The sequence below is a fragment of the Stegostoma tigrinum genome, chromosome 13 (assembly GCF_030684315.1).
Source record: "Stegostoma tigrinum isolate sSteTig4 chromosome 13, sSteTig4.hap1, whole genome shotgun sequence".
NCBI classification, from domain to species: Eukaryota; Metazoa; Chordata; class Chondrichthyes; order Orectolobiformes; family Stegostomatidae; genus Stegostoma; species Stegostoma tigrinum.
Genome location: NC_081366.1, coordinates 63,182,641 through 63,206,550, shown reverse-complemented (window position 1 = coordinate 63,206,550; position 23,910 = coordinate 63,182,641). Strand labels below are relative to the sequence as shown.

General features: G+C 48.3%; 1 protein-coding gene across 3 annotated transcripts in view; it reads left to right on the top strand.

The window, feature by feature from the left end:
* LOC125458529 (Kv channel-interacting protein 1) overlaps positions 1–23,910 on the top strand; it is a 495,719-nt gene that overhangs the window by 398,308 nt on the left and 73,501 nt on the right. For all 3 annotated transcript variants that reach the window (XM_048543880.2, XM_059650765.1, XM_048543879.2), the window contains exon 4: positions 11,604–11,674. In XM_048543880.2, coding sequence (XP_048399837.1) covers positions 11,604–11,674 — 71 coding nt within the window. The remainder of the gene's footprint in view (positions 1–11,603; positions 11,675–23,910) is intronic.

The following is a 23,910-nucleotide window of genomic DNA, read 5'->3' as shown; positions in this document are numbered from 1 at the left end:
TTCTTGCAAGGTATTTTGTAGATGACATTTGTTTTGTTTGTTGTCTGTATAGGGTCTTTTAAGTTCATTAGCTGCTGTTTTAGTGTGTTGGTGGGTTTGTGGGCTACCATGATGCCGAGAGGCCCGAGTAGTCTGGCAGTCATTTCGGAAATGTCTTTGATGTAGGGGAGAGTGGTTATGGTTTCTAGGCCAGTTTTGTCTGTTTGTTTGGGTTTATTGCTGAGGAATTGGCGGACTGTGTTCATAGGGTACCCATTGTTTTTGAATACGCTGTATAGGTGATTTTCCTCTGCTCCGCGTAGTTTCTCTGTGCTGCAGTGTGTGATGGCTCGTTGGAATAATGTTCTAATGCAGCTTCGTTTGTGAGTGTTGGGATGGTTGCTCCTGTAGTTCAGTATTTGGTCCGTATGTGTTGTTTTTCTGTAGACGCTGGTTTGAAGTTCCCTATTGACTGTTCGCTCTACTGTGACATCTAGGAATGGCAGTTTGTTGTTGTTTTCCTCCTCTTTTGTGAATGTTATGTCAGTAAGGGTATTATTGATGGTCTTGAAGGTTTCCTCTAATTTGTTTTGTTTACTGATGACAAAGGCGTCATCCACACAGCGGACCCAAAGTTTGGGTTGGTTGATTGGCAGAGCTGTTTGTTCGAGTCTCTGCATTACTGCCTCTGGTAAGAACCCTGATATCCGAGATCCCATGGGTGTACCGTTGGTTTGTCTATAGGTTTTGTTATTGAAAGTGAAGTGGGTGGTGAGGCATAGGTCCACTAGCTTGATGATGTTGTCCTTGCTGATGAGGTTGGTGGTGTCTGGTGTATGTCTTTGGTTCTTCTAATAGTGTAGTCAGTATTTCCTTGGCCAGGTTGATGTTGAAACCTAACCAGATAAATAGAAAGCGGGACATAACACCAGCACTTCGTCGGAGGATCACTGATGATGTTACCTAGAATGGTGACGAAATGTCTGAAAACTAACCTTCCAGCTCAGCGAGCTAACTCACATCCAGAACCTCAGCCTGAGCTACAAATCTTCTCAAAACTCGCTAACACTAATGCATATTCTTCCGCAATCTCTGCAGCTGTCCTTACTGTTTTATCTTTCTGTTCCTCAACATGAGATCTTATAATTTCTGGAAGCGAGTTTTTGAACTCCAGCAGAATAACCTCTCAAAGATGCTCATATGTCTTTTCTATCTTAATCCTCTCCCCTATTTATCAAAGTTGCTATGTTTAATTCTTTCAAATTCAGCATAAGTCTGACCTCATTCCTTCCTTATATTTCTGAACAGCTGTTTGTGTGCTTCTGAAACTTTTTCATGTTCTCTTGACACCTCATTTGACAGCACTGCAAACACCTCACTAGCCCTTCCTACCAACTTGACCATAATTAACATTACCACGCAGTCTATCGATGTGAGGCTGGAAAAGCACAGCAGGTCAGACAGCATCCGAGGAGCAGGTAAGTCAGTATTTCAGGCCAAAACCCTTTGTCAGGACTGGGGAGGTGGAGGGGAGCCTAGAAATAAATAAAGCGAGAGGATTGGGGCTGGGAGAAGGATAGGAGAGATGCTGATTGATGGACACAGGAGGGACTTAATGTGATTAGTCTGCAGGAAGGGTGGAGCTGATTGGTGAGTGGGAAGGTGGACAGGTCAGGAAGGAGAAGGCTAGACATGGGATAAGGCTGGGGATGGAGAGATTTTAAATCTCATGAAGTCAATGTTAAGGCCATCGGGCTGTAAGATTCCAAGGTGAAATATCAGATGTTATTCCTCCAGTTTATGGTTGGCCTCACTCTGACAGTGGAGGAGGCCAAGGATGGACATGTCATCAGGGGAGTGGGAAGGGGAATTAAAATGGAAGCAACTGGAAGGTCGGGTTTGTTGTTGTGTGCAGAGCACAGATGCTCCATGAATTGACCCCTGAATCGGCGTTTGGTCTCCTGATATAGACAAAACCACATGGGGAGCAACAGATGCAATAGATAAGGATTGATGAAGTGCAGGTGAATCTCTGCTGGATCTGTAAGGGTTGTTTTGGATCTAGCACAGAGGTGAGGGGAAGTGTGGGAGCAAGTGTTGTACCTCTTGCAATTGCATGGAAAAGTGCCGGGCGTGGTGATAGAATTGGTGAGGAGTGTTGAGCTGATGAGGGAGTCGGAGAAGGAATAGCCCCTGTGGAAAGTGAACAGGGGTGGAGAGGGAAATATCTATTTGGTGGTGGGGTCTGATTGTAGGTTGCAGAAATGTCAGAGGGTGATGCATTGGATCCGGAGGCTGGTGGAGCGGTACGTCTCCACCTTCATTTCCATCCTTTTAAATTGACTTTCCTGAATTTCCAAATTTCAGACTGTCTCTCTTTGTCCCTTTCTTCTCTATCTCCTTTTCTGCTCTTTCTTTTTACCTTTCTTCTTTCTCTTTTTCTTTTTGTCTTCCCTCTATTTGTAACCTTAATTCAAAACATTCCAAATCTCTTTCTTTCTCTTTTTCCCCTTCTAATTCCAATTTTCTAATTTTCAATTTAATTTTTTTAACTCCGCTGCACTAGCCTGTTTCTCTCATTTACCTAAATGTTTGACTAGCTCGTTTACAATTTCAGCTTTCCCTTTATCCCTGCTTAAACTCAAATCTAGCCTGTTTTCTAAGTCTAAAAATATATCCTTTATCTGTTGTTCTAAACTTTCTTGTCAAATTTGGGAAGAGTCTTCAAACTCCAGAAGATCTTTAGCAATGATAAGAGCCATTTCCCCCACTTCTGATTTAACCAACCACAAGTAACCCAAATTAAACAGATCTTCCGCTTCTCACCTAAGTTTTACTTGAAGATCTAGGACCCAAAGCCCCAAGTCTGTTTAACATACTGTAAAATACACCACCCAACTTTGCAACAGTAATGAGTTATTGTGAAGAGCAGGTACAAACTTTAATTTATTATTACAGAGACCAGTTACAGCCTGCAATATATTATTTTAGAATACATAAAAACACACTGTAGGGAATTATTACAGAGTGTAGTTACAAACTGTAATTAACATTATAGAGTACTGTTAGTGAGTTACAACAGAGTAGATGTTCTGGATATAAGTTTGCTCGCTGAGCTGGAAGGTTAGTTTTCAGACGTTTCGTCACTTTTTTTTATTTGAAAAAATATACTTTATTCATAGAATGTACAAAAAATAAAACATTTATACACCTACCCAGTCATGCAAGCCGCTCCGGGTTACCCAGGGGGTACGTACACCAACTAAAGGAAAAAACAAAACAGAGAGAGAAAAAAAGAACAAAGCAAAGAAAATACCCCGGCAGTCATCACCCCGCACAGTCCCAGTTGGCCCCCTGACCAGTTGGGGAAAGCGCCAGCTGGGCCCAGTTACCAGATAGGGTTCTTTTTCGTATTCTGGACGAGGGGGTTCATACGGTGGTCTTTCCCCACCGCGCCTTGGCGGCGGCTGCCCCAAGCTTTAGCGCATCCCTCAGCACGTAGTCCTGGACCTTGGAGTGCGCCAGTCTGCAACACTCGGTCGGGTCAGTTCTTTCAGCTGGCAGACCAGCAAGTTGCGGGCAGACCAAAGAGCGTCTTTCACCGCATTGATGGTCCTCCAGGCGCAGTTGATGTTGGTCTCGGTGTGCGTCCCTGGAAACAGCCCGTAGAGCACGGAGTCCCGCGTCACGGAGCTGCTCGGGACGAACCTCGACAAATACCACTGCATCCCCCTCCAGACCTCCTGCGCATTGGCACACTCCAGAAGGAGGTGATCAACAGTCTCGTCCCCCCCGCAGCCACCTCGAGGGCAGCGTGCGGTGGCACAGAGATTCCGGGCATGCATAAAGGATCTCACTGGCAGAGCCCCTCTCACCGCCAGCCAAGCAATGTCCTTGTGCTTGTTTGAAAGTTCTGGCGATGAGGCATTCTGCCAAACAACTTTGGCAGTCTGCGTGGGGAACCACACGACGGGATCCACCCTCTCCTTTTCCTAAAGGGTCCCGAGGATACTACGTGCTGACCACTGCCTGACGGCCTTGTGGTCAAAGGTGTTTCCTTTCAAAAATTTCTCCACGAAGGACAGGTGGTACGGAATGGTCCAACTACTCGGAGCGTTCTGCGGCAACGAGGCCAGGCCCATCCTTCACAACAACGGGGACAGGTAGAACCTCAGTAAGTAGTGACACTTGGTGTTTGCGTACTGAGGATCTACGCACAGCTTGATGCAGCCGCACATAAAGGTAGCCGTCAGGGCGAGGGTGGCGTTCGGTACGCCCTTTCCCCCATTTCCCAGTCTTTGTACATGGTGTCCCTGTGGACCCGGTCCATCCTCGACCCCCAAATGAAGTGGAAGATGGCCCGGGTGACCGCAGCGGCGCAGGTCCAGGGAATAGGCCAGGCCTGCGCCACATACAACAGTACCGAAAGCCCCTCGCACCTGACAACCAGGTTCTTACCTGCGATGGAGATGGACCGGAGCGTCCACCTGCCCAGCTTCTGCTTCAATTTGGTGATACACTCCTCCCAAGCCTTAGTGCACGCCCCAGCTCCACCAAACCAAACACCCAGCACCTTCAGGTAGTCTTTCCTGACGGTGAAGGGGATGAAGGAGCGGTCATCCCAGTTCCCAAAGACATTGACCTCGCTCTTACCCCTATTGACTTTGGCACCCGAGGCCAGTTCAAACTGGCCGCAGATGTCCAATAGTCTACTCACCGACCGACGATCGGTGCAGAAGACGGCGACATCGTCCATGTACAGGGAGGTCTTGACCTGAAGGCCTCCGCTGCCTGGGATAGTCACGCCCTTCAGGCTCACGTCCTTCCTGATGGAGGCGGCGAAGGGCTCCACACAGCACACGAACAAGGCAGGAGAGAGCGGGCAGCCCTGCCTGACTCCAGATCTAACAGGAAAACTGTCTGATTCCCACCCATTGATCGAGACTGCGCTAACGATGTTGGCGTAGAGCAGCCGGATCCAATTGCGGATGCCCTCCCCGAACCCCAATTTGTAGAGGACGTCCCTCATGTAAGCATGAGAGACCCTGTCGAAGGCCTTCTCCTGGTCCAGGCTGACGAGGCAGGTGTCCACCCGCCTGTCCTGTACGTAGGCGATCGTATCCCTAATGAGCGCGAGGCTCTCAGCGATCTTCCTGCCCGGCACAGCACAGGTTTGGTCAGGGTGAATCACTGACTCCAGGACAGACCTGACCCGGTTGGCAATGACCTTGGCCAGGATTTTGTAGTCCACGTTCAAAAGTGAAATGGGACGCCAATTCTTAATTTCTTCCCTCTCCCCCCTTCCTCTTGTAAATGAGGGTGATGATGCCGTTCCTCATGGACTTGCACATTTCCCCTGCCCGAAGCGCACTATCGTACACCTCCAGCAGGTCCTGGCTGACCAGGCCCCACAGAGCGGAATACAGCTCGACCGGTAAGCCGTCGCTTCCGGGAGTCCTATTCCTCTGCAAGGACTTGAGGGCTCTGGCCAGCTCGTCCAGGGATATCGGCCGGTCCAGCCACTCCCTCGTGCCGTCGTCTAAGACCTCCGTGATAGACGATAGGAACGACTCGGAGGCCGTGCTGTCCGTGGGCTTCGTGTCATACAGTCCGGCATAGAAGGATCTGCTGATCCTCAAAATGTCGGGCCGAGACGACGTCACCGAGCCGTCGTCCTCCTTCAGCCGGCTAAGCACAGAGCTCTCTTTGTGCACCTTCTGAAAGAAGAAACGCGAGCACGTCTCGTCCTGCTCCACAGAGCGGACCCTGGACCAGAAGATTATCCGGGAGGCCTCTGCGGCGAAGCGCGAGGCTTGCTGGCCCCTCACCTCGCGGAGGTCCTCCGTGACATCGACCCCCATCAACTGCAGAAGGAGCAGGTTCTGCACCCTTTTCTGGAGTCGCGACAGCTTTCCCCGCCTCTCTCTTGCCTTCTGAACACCCTTGAGGACAAAGAACCTCCTAATGTTCTCCTTCACCGTCTCCCACCAGTCGCCTGGAGACTCAAAGAGGGGTTTCACGGTCCTCCAACCGGCGTACTCCCTCTTAAGCTCCTCAACGTTCTCTGGGGTCAACAGAGTCGTGTTGAGCTTCCACGTCCCCTTGCCGGCCGGCTGGTCGTCCTGTAAGTGACAGTCGGCCAGCAGGAGGCAGTGGTCAGAGAAGAACACCGGCTCGACGCCGGTGGACCTGACTGAGAACGTCCGTGACACAAACAGGAAGTCTATCCTTGAGCGGATAGACCCGTCTGGCCGCGACCAGGTGTACCTCTGCTGCGCTCCGTCTGCAGGGGTGCTGAAGACGTCGAGCAGCTTGGCGTCCTTCACCGTGCCCATCAGGAATCTGGAAGTGACGTCCAGTTGACTCCCCCCACCCGCTGTCCCCATGCCGGATCTTCCATCTGCATCAATGATGCAGTTGAAGTCTCCGCCTAGGATGACCGGCCTGGACATAGCCAGCAGGGGTGGAAGCCGCTGCAGGACGGCCACCCGCTCACTCCGTACCGCTGGGGCGTACACGTTGATCAGCCTCAGGGGAGCGTTCCTGTAGGTGATGTCAGCCACTAGGAGGCGCCCCCACACCACCTCCTGAACTTGAGAGATGGTGAAGTTGCGCCCTCGCAGCAGAATAGCCAGGCCCGAGGAGCGACAGTCGTTACCCCCCCGACCAGATCGAAGGCCCACAGGTCCAGGCGCCGGACCATTTCCCGTACCTACCGAGGTGCGGTATCCCGCATTCCTGCAGAAACAGGAGGTCCGCCTTGATGGTGGTCAGGTAGGCCAACGTGGACACACATCTCGCGGTTGACTTGACGCTGCGTACATTAATGCTCGCAACTCGTACCCCCATTGTGGGCAGTGACCGCAGTACCCTCCCCAAGTCCAAGGTCCAGCCCCTCCATCTGTCCCTTCATGCCCATTGCCCGGGCTAACTGCTGGATGCTCTCCGGGCTCAGGAAACCGTCCGTGCTGCCTTCCGGGTGGCATCCCCCCATCAGGGGTGCGGAGGCAGGAGGGTCCGGCTCCGGGTCAGGCTGGGGACGTGATATTTCCTCCTTCCCGCCTGGAAGTTCCGGGGGGCCCTCCAGTGCTCCAGCGGCACTTGACTGGGTGTCGGAGGGAGCCTCAGGACCCCTCCCGTCACCTGGAAGCGGGGTGCTGCTTTCCTTCCCCCTCGAGATCTTTAACTTCTGCTTAGGGTGGGCCCTCTCCGAATCCTCCTCGTCAGAGGAGCTCTTATAGCCCCCCTGTAGCTGCCTCTTCCCGCTGGATGGTTGCAGTTCCCGGGCCCGTCGACGCACCTTCCTCCTCGCCTTCCGGACTGTTGTCCACTCCCCTGGGTCGCCTGTCGCCGCCTCCATTGGCTCCGGGTTGTCCGTGGGATCGGAGCCTGCAGGGGCGCTTTGCTGGCCTCGGGCCCATCCTGCGGGGCTGGGCCCTCCTGCACAGCCTGGCCCTCCTGCACATTAGTGGGGTCCTTGCTGGGCCCTGGTGCCTTCCTCTCCTCCGGGGGGGCTGGCCCCGCATTTCCCCTGCCGGCGACCTGGGCTTAGGTGGTACCCCGCCGCGGGCATGCCCTATAGAAGTGGCCCGCTTCCCCGCAAAGGTTGCAGCTTCTCTCTCGTGGGCAATCCTTTGCAAGGTGTCCCTCCTCCCTGCAGATGGTGGCTTTGCAGTCGGCCGCCATGTGACCTGACCTACCACAGGCATGGCAGACTTTAGGTTGCCCTGCATAGGTCAGGTAGCCCCTGCTCCCGCCGATCGCGAAGCTGGACGGTGGGTTTGCGACATTCCCGTCTGCGCCCATCCTCAGCGTCACCTTGACCTGCCTCTTACTCATCCAGATGCCAAAGGGGCCCACGATGTCAGTTAGGCCCCCTTCCACCTTCACATACCTTCCGAGGAAGGTCAGGACATCAACTGCTGGCACATGCCGGTTGTACATGTGCACAGTCACCATACGGCTCCTCTGTGCTGGCATCACAAACAGTGGGACAGCGGTCAATACAGAGAGGGGGCCCTCACCTCCTTTCTCCTTGAAAACCTCCAGGAAGCGCTCACAAAGCTTGGCACTCCTGAAGGTCACGTCGTAAAAACCTCCTCCGGGGAAATCCTGCAGGCAGTAAATGTCCGCAGCAGCGAACCCACAACAGTCCAAAAGGACCCTCTTCACGAAGAAGCTGCGGTCCACAGGTGCACCTTCATCCACCTTCTTTACAGAAACACGGATGGTGTTCCGGATCCCCTGACCTGGGGCACGAGCACTTGCTGCAGCCATCGTTGCAGGTTGGCTGCTCCCCTGAACCAGCGTTAGGCCGAAGCCAGCATTAAGATCCACTGGTCGCAAGGGCGCACGGCCAACCCGACGTCCTCCTTTCACCTCCAAGACAGCACTCTCCTCCTATCGGTCCACAAGAGAGCGGTTCTTTATTTTGTTCCAGATGTAAGCTGGTTCACTGAGCTTGAAGGTTTGTTCCCAGATGTTTCGTCACCATTCTAGGTAACATCAACAGTGAGCCTCCGATGAAGTGCTGGTGTTATGTCCCGCTTTCTATTTATCTGGTTAGGTTTCCTTGGGTTGGTGATGTCATTTCCTGCATCAGTGATGTCATTTCCTGTTCTTTTTCTCAGAGGATGATGGATGGTCTCCAAATCAATGTGATTGTTGATGGAGTTCCGGTTGGAATGCCGTGCTTCTAGGAATTCTTGTGCGTGTCTCTGTTTGGGTTGTCCTAGGCTGGATGTGTTATCCCAATCAAAGTGGTGTCCTTCCTCATCTGTATGTAAGGATACTAGTGATAGTGGGTCATGTCATTTTTTGTGGCTAGTTGATGTTCATGTATCCTGGTGGCAAGCTTTCTGCCTGTTTGTCCAATGTAGTGTTTGTCACAGTTCTTGCAAGGTATTTTGTAGATGACGTTCGTTTTGCTTGTTGGCTGTATAGGGTCTTTTAAGTTCATTAGCTGCTGTTTTAGTGTGTTGGTGGGTTTGTGGGTTACCATGATACCAAGAGGTCCGAGTAGTCTGGCAGTCATTTCAGAAATGTCTTTGATGTAGGCGAGAGTGGTTATGGTTTCTGGGCACGTTTTGTCTGTTGGTTTGGGTTTGTTGCTGAGAAATTGGTGGACTGTGTTCATTGCATATCCGTTCTTTTTGAATACGTTGTGTACGTGATTTTCCTCTGCTCTTCGTAGTTCCTCTGTGCTGCAGTGTATGGTGGCTCATTGAAATAATGTTCTAATGCAGCTTCGTTTGTGAGTGTTGGGATGGTTGCTCCTGTAGTTTCAGTATTTGGTCCGTATGTGTTGTTTTCCTGTAGACGCTGGTTTGAAGTTCCCTATTGACTGTTCGCTCTGCTGTGACATCTAGGAATGGCAGTTTGTTGTTGTTTTCCTCCTCTTTTGTGAATGTTATGCCAGTAAGGGTATTATTGATGGTCTTGAAGGTTTCCTCTAATTTGTTTTGCTCAGTGATGACAAAGGTGTCATCCACATAGCAGACCCAAAGTTTGGGTTGGATGATTGGCAGAGGTGTTTGTTCGAGTCTCTGCATTACTGCCTCTGGTAAGAACCCTGATATCCGAGGTCCCATGGGTGTTCTGTTGGTTTGTCTGTAGGTTTTGTTATTGAAAGTGAAGTGGGTGGTAAGGCATAGGTCCACTAGCTTGATGATGTTGTCCATGCTGATGAGGTTGGTGGTGTCTGGTGTATGTCTTTGGTTCTTCTAATAGTGTAGACAGTGTTTCTTTGGCCAGGTTGATGTTGATGGATGTGAATAGGGCTGTTACGTCAATGGAGACCATTATTTCATCCTCTTCTATCTTGGTGTCTTTGATGGTGTTCAGGAATTCTTGGGTGGAGTGAATGGAGTGGCATGAGTCGTCTCCTCAGCACACCACCCAAGACATTTTTCCATCCCCACCCTTGTCTGCTTTCCAGAGAGACCACTCTCTCCGTGACTCCCTTGTTCGCTCCACACTGCCCTCCAACCCCACCACACCCGGCACCTTCCCCTGCAATCGCAGGAAATGCTACACTTGCCCCCACACCTCCTCCCTCACCCCTATCCCAGGACCCAAGATGACTTTCCATATTAAGCAGAGGTTCACCTGCACATCTGCCAATGTGGTATACTGTATCCATTGTACCCGGTGTGGCTTCCTCTACATTGGGGAAACCAAGTGGAGGCTTGGGGACCGCTTTGCAGAACACCTCCGCTCGGTTCGCAACAAACAACTGCACCTCCCAGTCGCAAACCATTTCCACTCCCCCTCCCATTCTTTAGATGACATGTCCATCATGGGCCTCCTGCAGTGCCACAATGACGCCACCCGAAGGTTGCAGGAACAGCAACTCATATTCCGCTTGGGAACCCTGCAGCCCAATGGTATCAATGTGGACTTCACCAGCTTCAAAATCTCCCCTTCCCCCACCACATCCCAAAACCAGCCCAGTTCGTCCCCTCCCCCCACTGCACCACACAACCAGCCCAGCTCTTCCCCTCCACCCACTGCATCCCAAAACAGCCCAGCCTGTTGCTGCCTCCCTAACCTGTTCTTCCTCTCACCCATCCCTTCCTCCCACCCCAAGCCGCACCTCCATTTCCTACCTACTAACCTCATCCCACCTCCTCGACCTGTCCATCTTCCCTGGACTGACCTCTTCCCTCCCTACCTCCCCACCTATACTCTCCTCTCCACCTATCTTCTTTTCTCTCCATCTTCGGTCTGCCTCCCCCTCTCTCCCTATTTATTCCAGAACCCTCACCCCATCCCCCTCTCTGATGAAGGGTCTAGGCCCGAAACGTCAGCTTTTGTGCTCCTGAGATGCTGCTTGGCCTGCTGTGTTCATCCAGCTCCACACTTTGTTATCTTGGATTCTCCAGCATCTGCAGTTCCCATTATCACTGGGCTTGTATACACTTGAGTTTAGAAGGATGAGAGGGGATCTGGTTGAGATGTATAAGATTATTAAGGGATTGGACACTTTGGAGGCAGGAAGCATGCTTCCACTGATGGGTGAGTCCAGAACCAGAGGACACAGTTTAAGAATAAGGGGTAGGCCATTTCGAACAGAGTTGACGAAAAACCTCTTCACCCAGAGAGTGGTGGATGTATGGAATGCTCTGCCCCAAAAGGCAGTGGAGACCAACTCTCTGGATACTTTTCTTGAAAGAGATGGATAGAGCTCTTAAAGATAGTGGAATCAAGGGTTATGGGGATAAGGCAGGAACAGGATACTGATTGTGGATGATCAGCTATGATCATAATGAATGGTGGTGCTGGCTCGCAGGGACGAATAGCCTACTCCAGCATCTATTGCCTATTGTCTATTGTCTAATAGGCTTGAACAGAATAATACAGGCTGTAATGAATTATTTTAGAAAACATTTTCAAATTGCAGTGATTTATGATGAAGTGCATCTTAAGGCTGTGATGAATTATAAGAGACTAACGGACTATAATGAATTATTGCAGAGAGCAGTAAAAGACATAAGGAATTACTAAAAACATCAAAGATTCGAATGAATTATTGCTGAAAGCAGTTACAGAGATGACTTTCTGTCACTATGACCAGTTCCAGCCTCCACTGAATGATTTCTTCTTATTTCTGTCATTTCTTCCAGATGCCAGCATGTATGCACATTACCTCTTCAATGCTTTTGACAGTGCCCATAATGGATCCATAAAATTCGAGGTAACTCTTCTTCCATGATAACTGACCACTGCATGATGAAGATTGGCAACAGTGTTTACACTGAATGCAGGGTGGAACAATGATCAAAACCAACAAAGTGTGAGGGAGCTGGATAAACACTAATAAAGATAAAATCCTTAACTCAGGGCTCTGGGAGTTACTGAATGACAATGTGAGCAGCTGGATTAATCTCAGCAGATACAGATAGTAACACAGGATTTTGGTTGGAGAGGGGTTAGTGAGTGACAGTGTGAGAGAGGTGGATTAACATCAGTTGAAATAGTCAGTATTACAGGGTGCTGTTGTCAGCATTATGTCTGTACTCCACATTAGCAATGCATCTGTGGAGAATGACTGAGAGATTGCACACAGCTCACCTGTCACTCCTTGGAAGGAGCCAGTCACATAGAAGTTCAAAGCTGCAGTGGCCTTCGCAGCCACAAGGAGGGGATGACCCTCAACTCCTGCAGCCTTTGCAGGTCCAGCTCTAGATTCTGCCACAGTTCCATTACAGTGTTTCGGGACATGTGGAGCCAGGCCAACACTGTGCCTCACTCATCCCCAGGATATGCAAATAGGGATAAAAATCTTCAGCCCTCTTGTGCATCCCACACATTCTAAGTGTCCTTTGCAGTTACAAATTCTCCTTGATCTGGGTGGCTTTTGGCCTCCTGCTGGCCCTGGGCTTGCCTTCGAACCACACCCCCCTTCCCTCATCTGCTAGAGGAAGGCAGCTACAACAACCACCACCCCACAAGCAGCTGGGCATTGGTCCCATGCTAGAAATAACCCATTTTGGGGAACAGAGGTTATCATCTCTGAGAACAGTCAGTGGTGGTGTACTGTATAGGTAAGGGCTACACACACTCCTCCACACAGTGAGATAGGCTGTACCCCGATAATGAGGACCATATTTTTTCAGCGTCAGCCTCACGTTGGATACCAACATAGTGAAGGTACTGCTCTGACTGGGTGACCAGCACATTACATCAAAAAGGCACTCCAATCCTCTTCCCAACTCAAACCCTCATCAGCCATGAAATGTAGTGGATCACAAGTGGGTAATGCAGTCAATAGGTGAATGGCATGCTTGCTTTCATCGTTCGGGGCATAGAGGATAAAAATTGGCAAGTCATCTTGCAGTTGTATAGAACTTTAATTTGGCCACATTGGAATATTGCATACATTTCTGGATGTGGAAACTTTGTGGATGCTACAGAAACAGTTTACCAGGATGTTGCTTCGTTTGGAGGATATTAAGTATGAGGAGAGATTGGCCAGGATGCATGGTCAGAGTTTTTTTCCCAAGGTAGAAATGTCAATTACTAGGAGACCTAGGTTTAAGGTAAAAAAGGGGAATGTTTAACGGAGATAAGAGAGGTAAATTTTTTACATGGAGACTGGTAAGTGTCTAGAATGTGCTGCCAGAGGATGTGATGAAGTTGGATCCAATAACAACATTCAAGAGGCATCGAACAGAAATATGAATAGGGAGGGAATAAGAGGGATACGTATTGTGTAAAGGCAAAATATCTTCAGCTTAGAAAGGCATTGGATATCGGTGCAGTCTTGATGAGCCGAAGGGCCTGTTCTTTGTTCTTGTTCTATGTAACATTGCATACAGTGAAGAAGATCTTGATACTTACTTGACAGAGGATGGACAATGTTTCTCTCCTTCCACAACTTGAGTAATGGGTCATCATTAGCCAGAACTAGCCATTTAAAAATAAAACTGAAAGAACTGTGGATGCTGTAATTCAGGAACAAAAACAGAACTTGTTGAAAAAGCTCGGCAGATCTGGCAGCTTCTGATGCTGCCAGACCTGCTGAGCTTTTGTAGCAACTTCTGTTTTTGTTAGGCTTTTTTTAAGTCATTGATGCTCACTTCACCATCATTGAGATGCCAATGTTCAGTTTGCAATCACCAATGGCATGTGGAGATGATAGCTTAGAGATATTTTTACTAGACTATTAATCCAAAACCTAGGAAATGTTCTGGAGACCTGGGTGGAAATCTCTAGAATCATAGAATCGCTACAGTGTGGAATCAGGCCATTTGCCCCATTGAATAAGAGGGCAGCAGAGACACCACTGAGAGAATTTTGGGAGATAGCACAGCAGTCACCACAACTGGGTAGCAGATTGCGACAGAACACCGTCACTGATTGACACTGGGAAGAATATCGAACCAGAGGGTGGCAGAGACACCTCTGAGAGGGATTCTGGAAGATGGCAATGCAGTCACCACGATTAGTCTGAATATTCCAGAGGAGGTGGTATAAAGGAGTGTTAAACCCAAAACACTACATTATTGTAGTGTTCCACTCTCACCCATGCCCCACACCTCTAACAAAAGAGAAAAAGCACTGTAATGAGGACAGACAAGCTAAGACAAAGGTGGAGAGGGTAGTTAGGGCAGTGGTATTCTCTTCCTGCTAGATGTGGGGAATCAGGCAGGATCCAGCATCCTGGCAGCTACATCTACCAGGTGTGACCAACTGCAGCTCCTCACAGACCATGTAGTTCACTTGGAGAAGTAGCTGAACACCCTGCAGTGCATACAGAGGGCAGAGAGAGTGGTAGATTCTAGCTTTAGGCAGGTGGTATCACCACAGGTCCAGGCAGATATGTGGGGTGCAGGCAGGTAGTGCAACAATCTCCTGTGGCTATTCCCCTCTCAAATAGGTACACCATTTTCAATACTGTTGGGGGTATAGCCTCTCAGGAGACAGTACAAGCAGCTGTCAGGCCTGTGGCACCACCACTGGTTCTGCTGTTATAGCAGGATCGGACAAAGTCCAGGCAAGTGATAGTAGTAGGGTAATTCGATAGTCAGGGGCAGAGACAGATGTTTCTTTGGCCGTGAATGAGATTCTAGGATGGTGTGTTGCCTCACTGGTGCCAGGGTCCTGGATGTCTCAGAGTGGATACAGGACATCCTGAAATGGGAGGGAAAACAGACAGAAGTCATTGCGCACATTGGCACAAAAGACATAGGTAGGAAGAGGGAAGAGGTCCTGCGAGGACAATTCAGGGAATTAGCTAGGGAGCTGAAAACAGGACTACCAGTGTAGTAATCTTAGGATTATTACCCATGCCCCGAACTAGTGAGACTAAGAACAGAGAGACAGTGTAGTTGAGCATGTGGCTACAGAGCTGGCGTACGAGGGAAGGCTTTAGATTATTGGATCATTGGGATGTCTTCTGGGGAAGGCGAGACCTGCACAAAAAGGACAGATTGCTCCTGAATTGGTAGGGCACCAATATCCTGGGCGGGAGGTTTGCTGAAGCTCTTCAGGAGCAATTAAACTGGCGTGGGAACCAGAACAACAGGCCAGTAAGTGCAGGGAGTGGGACAAAGAAGAGACTGAGATGTACATAGCTCAGAGTAAGAGCAGGCAGAGGGAAGTTATGGGGCTCAGAAGACTGGAGGTCTCGAGTGCATTTACTTCAATGCAAAAATTATAACAGGTAAGACAGATGAGCTAAGAGTATGGATTACTGCATGCAATTATGATGTTATTGCCATTATGGAAACATGGTTAAATGAGGGCCGGAACTGGCAGCTTAACATTCCAGGATATCACTGTTATTATGTCACTGTTATTGGATAGAAAGGGAAACAAAAGGGGTGAGTGAGTTGCATTGCTGATTAGGTTTCAAATCACGAGGGAGAATTCATCAGAGGGTTCCTGCAGTGAGGCATTATGGGTGGAGCTCAGGAACAGGAACGGTGAAATCACAATATTGGCAGTTTTCTATAGACCTTCCAATAGCCCATGTGAGACAGAGGAACAGATATGTAGTCAGATATGAGAAAGTTGTTAAAAGAAGCAGGGTAGTTGTGGTGGGTGGTTTCAACTTTCCTCTTCTTGACCGGGAATCCCTTACAGCCATGGGCTCAGATGGTGAGCAATTTGTTAGATGTGTCTAGGAGGGCTTTTTGAGATAGTATGTTGACAATCCAACCAGAGAAAAAGCCATACTGGACTTGATATTAGGGAATGAGCCAGGACAAGTGATTGATGTTTCAGTAGGAAAGCATTTTGGACTTAGTGACCATAACTCCATAAGATTTTGAGTCGTCATGGTCAAAACCCAGAGTGGCCCTGGGGTGAGGGTATTTAATTGGGCAAGGTCCAAATACATTCAAACTAGACAAGAATTGGGGAGTGTGGATTGGGAGCAGTTATTTGAAGGCAAATCTACATCAGTGGGAGGCTTTTAAAGAGCAATTGATTGAAGTGCAGGACATGCATGTCCCTGCAAAACTGAATGATAGGAATGGCAGGATCCAGGAACCATGGATGACAAGGGAAATTATAAATTTAGTCAAAAGGAAAAATGAAGCATATAATAGGTCTAGGCATCTACAAACTGACAAAGACCTTGAGGAGTATAGAAAAATTAGGAAGAAACCTAAACACACAATTAAGAAGGCTAAAAGGGGGCATGAAGTGTCTTCAGCAAACAAGATCAAGGAGATTCCCAAGCTTTTTATGCAAATATTAGAAGAAAGAGGGTAGCAAGGGAGAGAGTAGGCCCCCTCAAGGACAAAAGAGGGACGTTAAGCGTGGAGTCACAGGAAGTAGAAGAGATCCTTAATAAATACTTTGTACCAGTATTCACAAAGTGAAGGGCATGATAATGTTGAGGTCAGCTATGAGTAAAAGGAGGAAGGTTTGGGTATCCTAAATTGCATTAAGGTAGACATGTCCCCAGGGCCAGATGGGTTCTATTCCAGCTTACTGTGAGAGGCAAGGGAAGAAATAGCTAGGGCATTAGCACATATTTTCACATCCTCCTTGACCATAGGTGAGGCTCCAGAGGACTGGAGATTAGCCAGTGTTGTCCCCTTGTTTGAGAAAGGAAGCACAGATAATCCAGGAAATTATAGTCCAGTGAGTCTGATATCTGTGGTGGGGAAGCTTTTGGAGAAGATACTGAGGGACAGGGTATATGCACATGTAGAAAAAAAATAGACTCGTTAGCGACAGGCAGTATGGTTTCATATGGGGAAGGTCATGCCTCAACAGCCTGATCAAATGTTTTGAAGAGGTGACAAAGATAATTGTTGAGGGAAGAATTGTGGGTGTAGTTTATACAAACTTTAGTAAGGCATTTATTAAAGTCCCAAGGAGTTTGGTGCAAAAACTGAAATCACATGGGATTCAGGAGGGCGCTCACTAGATTCATACAAAACTGACTTGGTCATAGAAGACAGAGGGTGGCAGTGGAAAGGGTGTTTTTCAAAATATTTCCACAGGGATCAGTCTTATGTCCTGTATTGTTTGTAGTATGTATAAATGATCTGGAGAAAAATGTGGGTGATCTAATTCGTAAGTTTGCAAATGACATGAAGATTTGTGGAGTTGCTGATCGTGCCAACAATTGTGAAAGGATACAATAGGATATAGATAGATTGGCAACTTGGGCACAGAAAGGGCAGGTGGAGTTTAATACATTTTAGAGGATCAAATTTAGGTGTGAATTATGCTGTAAAGGGCACAACTCTTAAGTACATTAACATACAGACGGATCTGGGCGTGTGGGTCCACAGTTCCCTAAAAGTGGCAACCCAGGTGGCCAAGGTGATGAAGAAGGCAGATGGCATGCTTGCCTTCATCGGCAGATCATGGATTATAGGAGTTGGCAAACCGTGTTGCAGCTTTATAAAATCCTTGTTAGTCTGTGTTTGGAGTGTTGTGTGCAGTTTTGGTAGAAACACTGCCAGAAGGACGTGAAAGCTTTGGAAAGAGTGCAGAGAAAGTTCGCCAGGATGTTGCCTGGTCTCAAGGGCATTAGCTCTGAGGAAAAGTTGAAAAGATTAAGATTGTTTTTCACTGGAAAGATGGCAGCTGAGAGGAAACCTGATAGAGGTCTACAAGACTATGAGAGGGATAGACAGGGTGGATTGTCAAAGGCTTTTCCCCAGGATTGAAGTTTCAAATACAAGGGGGCACAAGTTCAAGGTGAGAGAGCAAACGTTTAAGGAAGATGTATGAGGAAAGTTTTTCACACAGAGAATGGTAGGAACTTGGAATGCACTGCCAAAGGAGATGGTGGAAGCAGGCATGTTGGCGACATTTAAGAGGCATCTGGATGGTCTCATGAATAGGGAGGGAATGGAGTGGTATGGAACGAATAAGGGCAGAAGGTTTGTTTTTTCAGTTTAGAACAAGGAACATTACAGCGTAGGAACAGGCCCTTCGGCCCTCCAAACCTGCACTGACATGTTGTCATTCTCAATGAAAACTCCTACCCTTCCAGGGACCGTATCCCCCTATTCCCATCCTATTTGTATATTTGTCAAGACGCCCTTTAAAAGTCACTATTGCATCTGCTTCCACTACCTCTCCCGGCGGTGAGTTCCAGGCACCCACCACCCTCTGTGTAAAAAAACTTGCCTATTACATCACCTTTAAACTTAACCCCTCACACGCCAAACCTATGCCCCCGATAACTGACTCTTCCACCCAAGGAAAAAGCTTCTGACTATCCAGATTGTTCATGCCCTTCATAATCTTGTAGACTTCTATCAGGTTGCCCCTCAACCTCCGTTGTTCCAGTAAGAACAACCAAAGTTTCTCCAACGTATCTTCAAATCTAATGCCCACCATGCTACGCAAAATCCTGGTAAATCTTTTCTATACCCTCTCCAAAGCCACCACACCTTTTTAGTAGTGTGGCGACCAGAATTGAACACAATATTCCAAATGTGGCCTCACTAAGGTTTTAAAAAGCTGCAACATTACCTGCCATTCCTGCCACATGCTCCTTTTTGAAGTTTAGAAAGTTAAGACTGGCAGTGCTGACACTTGTATCCTTTGTGATGGAGTTCTCCATATCTTGCTTCTTCAGAGTTTGTCTTAGAATGTCTTAGAATTCGTACAGGCAGAAACAGGCCCTTCGGCCCAACAAGTCCACACTGTCAATTGGAACATCCCACCCAGACAACCCTGAACACTACAGGCAATTTAGCATGGCCAATCCACCTAGCCTGCACATATTTGGACTGTGGGAGGAAACTGGAGTTAATTAACATTTCTTAACATGAGAATCTTAAACAGTTCATCAAGTTAACCAACACCTTTCACCCCAACCTCCAATTCACCTGGACCATTTCTGATACCTCCCTTCCGTTCCTGAACGTCTCCGTCTTCACCTCCAGTAATTATCTCAGTGCAGATATCTATTTTAATCTCACCAACTCCCATAGCTACCTCGGCTAAACCTCCTCTGACCCAAACCTCCTCTCACCCACCCTCCTGCAAGAATGTGATCCCCTACTCACAATTCCTCCGCCTCCATCACATCTGCTCCCAAGATGGAGCGTTCCATTCCCGGACATGCTCCTGTTTCAAGGACCACAATTTCACCCATCTGGTGATCCAAAATGTCCTCAACCATCTCTCAGCCCTCAAAATCCCTCCCCACAACAAAAATAAAGATAGATTTCCCCGGTCCTCACGTACCATCCCACCAACCTTCGCATCCAGCACATCCTCCGCCACTTCCTCTGCCTACAATCCAACCCCACATCCAAAGAGATGTTTCTCATCCCAACCCTGTCTGCCTTCCACAGGGACCTCTCAGTCTGGGACTCCCTCGTCCACTCCACACTCCACACTCCACACACCCAATAACCCCACCATACCTGGCACCTTTCTCTGCAACCGCAGGAGGTGCTACACCTCCCCTCTCACCTCCATCCAAGGCCCAAGACAAACTTTCTACACACACAAACTGGAGGAACAGCACCTCGTATTGTGACTCGGAAGCCTTCGGCCTGATGGCCTAAACATAGAATTCACCAGTTTCAAAATCTCCCCACCCTCAGCTTCATCCCATATCCAACCTTCCCTCTCATCCCCATCTCCTTGACTTGACACAATCTAACCATCTTCTCTCCCACCTATCCACTCCATCCTTCCCACTGACCAAATCCCCACTACACCTATCCAGCTAACACCATCCCACCTATCTTCTCCCAGTCCCACTCCTCCTCCCTCCGTTTATTTCCTAGATCCCTTCCCTCTCCCCTGAGGAAGGTCCCTGGCCAGAAACTTTGACTTTCCCGCTCCTCTGATGCTGCCTGACCTGCTGTGATCATTCAACTCGACACTATGTTGACACTGACTGTAATATCTGCAGTTGTTGCTATCAGCGAGTAATATTTCTACAGTGCAGGAATATCAGAATGATTAAAGATTCAGCAGGAGTCAGTCAGTCGGCCATTTTAGGTATTTCATGGCAGCCATTTCATGTTGGCTAGCACTGACATTGACATTATAAATAGAGAAAGACAAGAAAGAGTGGGGTCTTGGAGAGTCCGTGAGTATTTGAGTGCAGCACAGGTTCACCAGAAAAATAGCTGGACAGCAAGGGTTCAATAGCAAGGGAGTGAAATGACACAAACCCAGGGTTGTATTCCTCAAAGTTAGAAGGATCTGAGATGATTGAAATTTTCAAGAGGATAATGGAAACGGTTGGGATAGAAAGAGAGAAAGGCTTCTTGCTGCTTCTCAATCTAGGACTAGGATCATTGTCTCAAAATCTAACAACACTCTGAAACCCTCTCAGAGTTTTGATTTCATAATACTGATTGTATTTAAACGCATACAGTTGTAACATATATGGTATATTTATATAGAGACATAAACATGATGTAGTTATATAACAAACACTAAATATTGTTATAAGCCTCATGTATCAAAAACTCCCAGGACAGAGACAGCAGAGGGAGCTCTCTCAATGATGCCACAGTCAAGTGTTTGAAGGACAGGCATAGTCCGAGTAGAACATAGAACATAGAGAAGCACAGCACAGTACAGGCCCTTCGGCCCACGATGTTGTGCCTTGGAATAATCCTAGAGATGCAGAGGTTACGTCAGTCTTAACTGTCTCCACCTCTACTCCCAAAACACAGAGGTATCCATACACATGCAAAGACACAATCCTGAACTCTTGAACATGATGCAGATTACACTCAATTTGCGTAGTGGACCGTGAAGGAGGTTACCTCAGAGTACAATGGTCCTTGTTCAGATGGACCAATGGGCCGAAAAGTGACAGATGTAATTTAATTCATAAAAATGTGAGGCGCTGCAATTTACTAAGGCAAATCAGGGCAGGATGTTTGCACTTAACAGAAAGGTCTTGGAGAGTGTTGCCGAATAAAGAGACCTTGGGGTGTAGGTTCATGGCTCAGTTGAAACTGGAGTTGCAGATAGGCAGGTCAGTGAAGAAGGCATTTGGTGCACTTGCCTTTATTGAGCAGTTCATTGAGTATTGGAATTAGGATGTCACATTGCAACAATACAGGATATTGGTTAGGTCTCTTTTGGAGCATTACATTCAATTCTGGTCTCCCTTCTATAGGAAGGATGTTGTAAACCTTGAAAGGGTTCAGAAAAGATTTACAAGGATGATGCCAGGGTTGGAGGGTTTGAGCTATAGGAAGTGGGTGCGCAGTGTGGTCCGATTTTTGCTGCAATGTTGGAGGCTGAGGTGTGACCTCAGAGAGGTTTATAAAATTATGAGGGGCAAGAATGTGGTAATTAGGCAAGATCATTTCCCCCAGGGTAAGAGAATGCAAAACTAGAGGGCATAGGCTTAAGGTGAGAGTGGCAAGATTTAAAAGGGACCTGGGAATCAGCTGCTAGAGGAGGTGGTAGAGGCTGGTACAATTACAATATTTAGAATACATCTGGATGGGTACATGAACAGGAAGCGTTCAGAAGGATATGGGCCAAATGCTGGAAAATGTGACCAGATGAATAGGACGTCTGGTTGGCATACTGAAAAACCACACTGACAACTGGGAAATCCCAAGAGATCTGAAGCAACCATCCCCAGCCCTGTGTCCCAGAGTGTCCACAGCCAGGCCCCCAAGTGTCAGTGTGGGACCAACACTGAACATTTCTAAATGCATTGACATAAATGACAAGGCCTAAAAAGTATTTTAGAAACTAAGGAATGGCAACTTTTTGCTACCCTAGAATTATCATCCCAGGGGCCAACAAAGCTCCTGTCCCGTGAATCACCACCCCAATGGGGAGGAAGGTCCAACAAGGCTCTTGCCCAGCAAACAACATCTCAATCACACAGAGGCCTCCCCAGAGAGCAGACTACATTCTGGTCATCCCAATTTGGCCCTCACCACAACAACCTCTACATATACAACATCCAGAGTCTCTGAAAACTGTTTTCTCTGTGGATCCACAAGTACACACTCAGCACTGCACCGACGTCTTCTGGCACTCCAATCAACCCTACCCCAGCTCTGAGCCTCCCTCTCCCAGACCTGCAAAGGACTCTTTGTTTTTCATTCTCCGGAGGATCCACAACCTCAACCAATGCTTTTTCTCCACCCTATCCGGCATTAAAATCAATAAGTACACTAAACTTGCCTGTGCTTACCACCAAAAATGGCTTATCCCATGCACCCAAAGTCCTCAACCTTACCCAGAACCTCCCCCTCAATGTACCTGCTACCATTAACCACATGGTCACCACTGCCACTCTGCCTAACACCACTGACCTCATGACTTCAGCAAATGCCATTCACGTTACTTCAGCTGCCGCGAACCATGCCGCCACTTCCTTCGCTGATGCTGAGGACACCACCAACACCACACCCACTGCCAACATCAACAACGCTTCTGCCAGCGCCGCTCCCACCCCCACGCTGCAGACATTAGTCAGGGCATGGTGATTGGTACAGGCTTGTACGGCCATAGGCCCTGCTCCTGTGCCCTACTTCTCTTTTGATCTTTTGTTCTGCAAAGAGCATCCCACCCAGACCCACACCCCTAACCTATCCCTGTAACCTTGAATTTCCCATGGCTAATTCACCTTGCCTGCACATCCCTGTGCACTTTGGACAATTTAACATGCCAGCCCACCTAACCTGCACATCTTTGGACTGTAGGAGGAATCCGGGGCCGGTTGCCAGGGGATGGGAGAAATCAGTTTAGTCGAGGGCGGTTGAGGGTGGGTGTTGGGTCTGTGGAGGGGATGACATTTTGGGTTGGATCTGGCAGTGGAGGAATGGGGGAGGTTGTGTCTGGAGGGTAGAGAATGGAGGCAAATTAGGCCCAGAGCAAGGGAACGGGCAGGTCACATGCAGGAGAAGGCAAATTGAGTCTGAAACATGTAAAAGGCAACTGTGTGTGGGAGAGAGGGTCAGATCCAGAGTGGGAATGATTTCAGATCTGCAGTTGGGTGATGGAGACAGTGGGTTTGGAGAGGAGGAAAGGGGACAGTAGAAAGGAGGAGAGGACCAGAAGTGGAAAAGGGGTATGGAGTCCCAAAGCGAGTGGGAGGGAGTGTTAATTCAGAGACGGAATGGTGTAGTTGGGGATGTGTGAAATAAGTTGGAGGTTAATTATAGAATTATGGGATCATATAGCATGGCAACATACCCTTCAATTCAACTTGCCCAGACATCCCAATCTGATCTAATCCCATTGCCAGCATTTGGTCTCTATCCCTCTAAACCTTTCCTATTCATATACCTATCCAGATGCCTTTTCAATGTTCTAATTGTATCTGCCTCCTCCACTTCGTCTCTCAGCTCATTCCATTCACACACCACCCGCTGCATGAAAAAGTTACTCTTCAGGTCCTTTAAATCCCCCTCTAAGTCTGGAGACATAGGCCTGTTTGTTTTCTTGTAGCCTCTTCTGGACCATTTTCACACCCGGTCTGGTTCCTCTGACTCAGCCTCAGATATGGGCGGCGTATACCAGACCATAGCCCACCTCCTGCAACTGAAGCATCTTGGAAGAAATTCATCCTCTTCTTCAGGCGGTAAAGGTGTCGAGACTACAACAAATGCCATCTCCAGTTCAGATTCCGACGTTTCTTCAGCAACGGACAGAGGCAGAGAACCCATAGATTTTGACAGCCTTTCTTGCTGTCCTGAGGTGCAGGTTACATTTTGCTCTTGCCTTGCCTGTGGGTTTGTAGCTTTCATGTGGTCCATGTGCTCGTTCAGGACTGCTTCGCCAACCTAAACGTTGTAAGGGACCTTTGCAACAACCACGCCTCTTACCCATGCAGGGCTATTTCCGTGGTTCCAACACCAAACTTCATCCCCTGAAGTAAACTGTCTGTCTCGCTTGGAGGAGTCTTGTGTCTGGCATCGGCATTCCTGATGCTGTTTTACCCTCATCCCCCCCCAGGTCTGAGATTTAACCTGATCTAGGTTCAGATTTAACCTGGTGCAGACT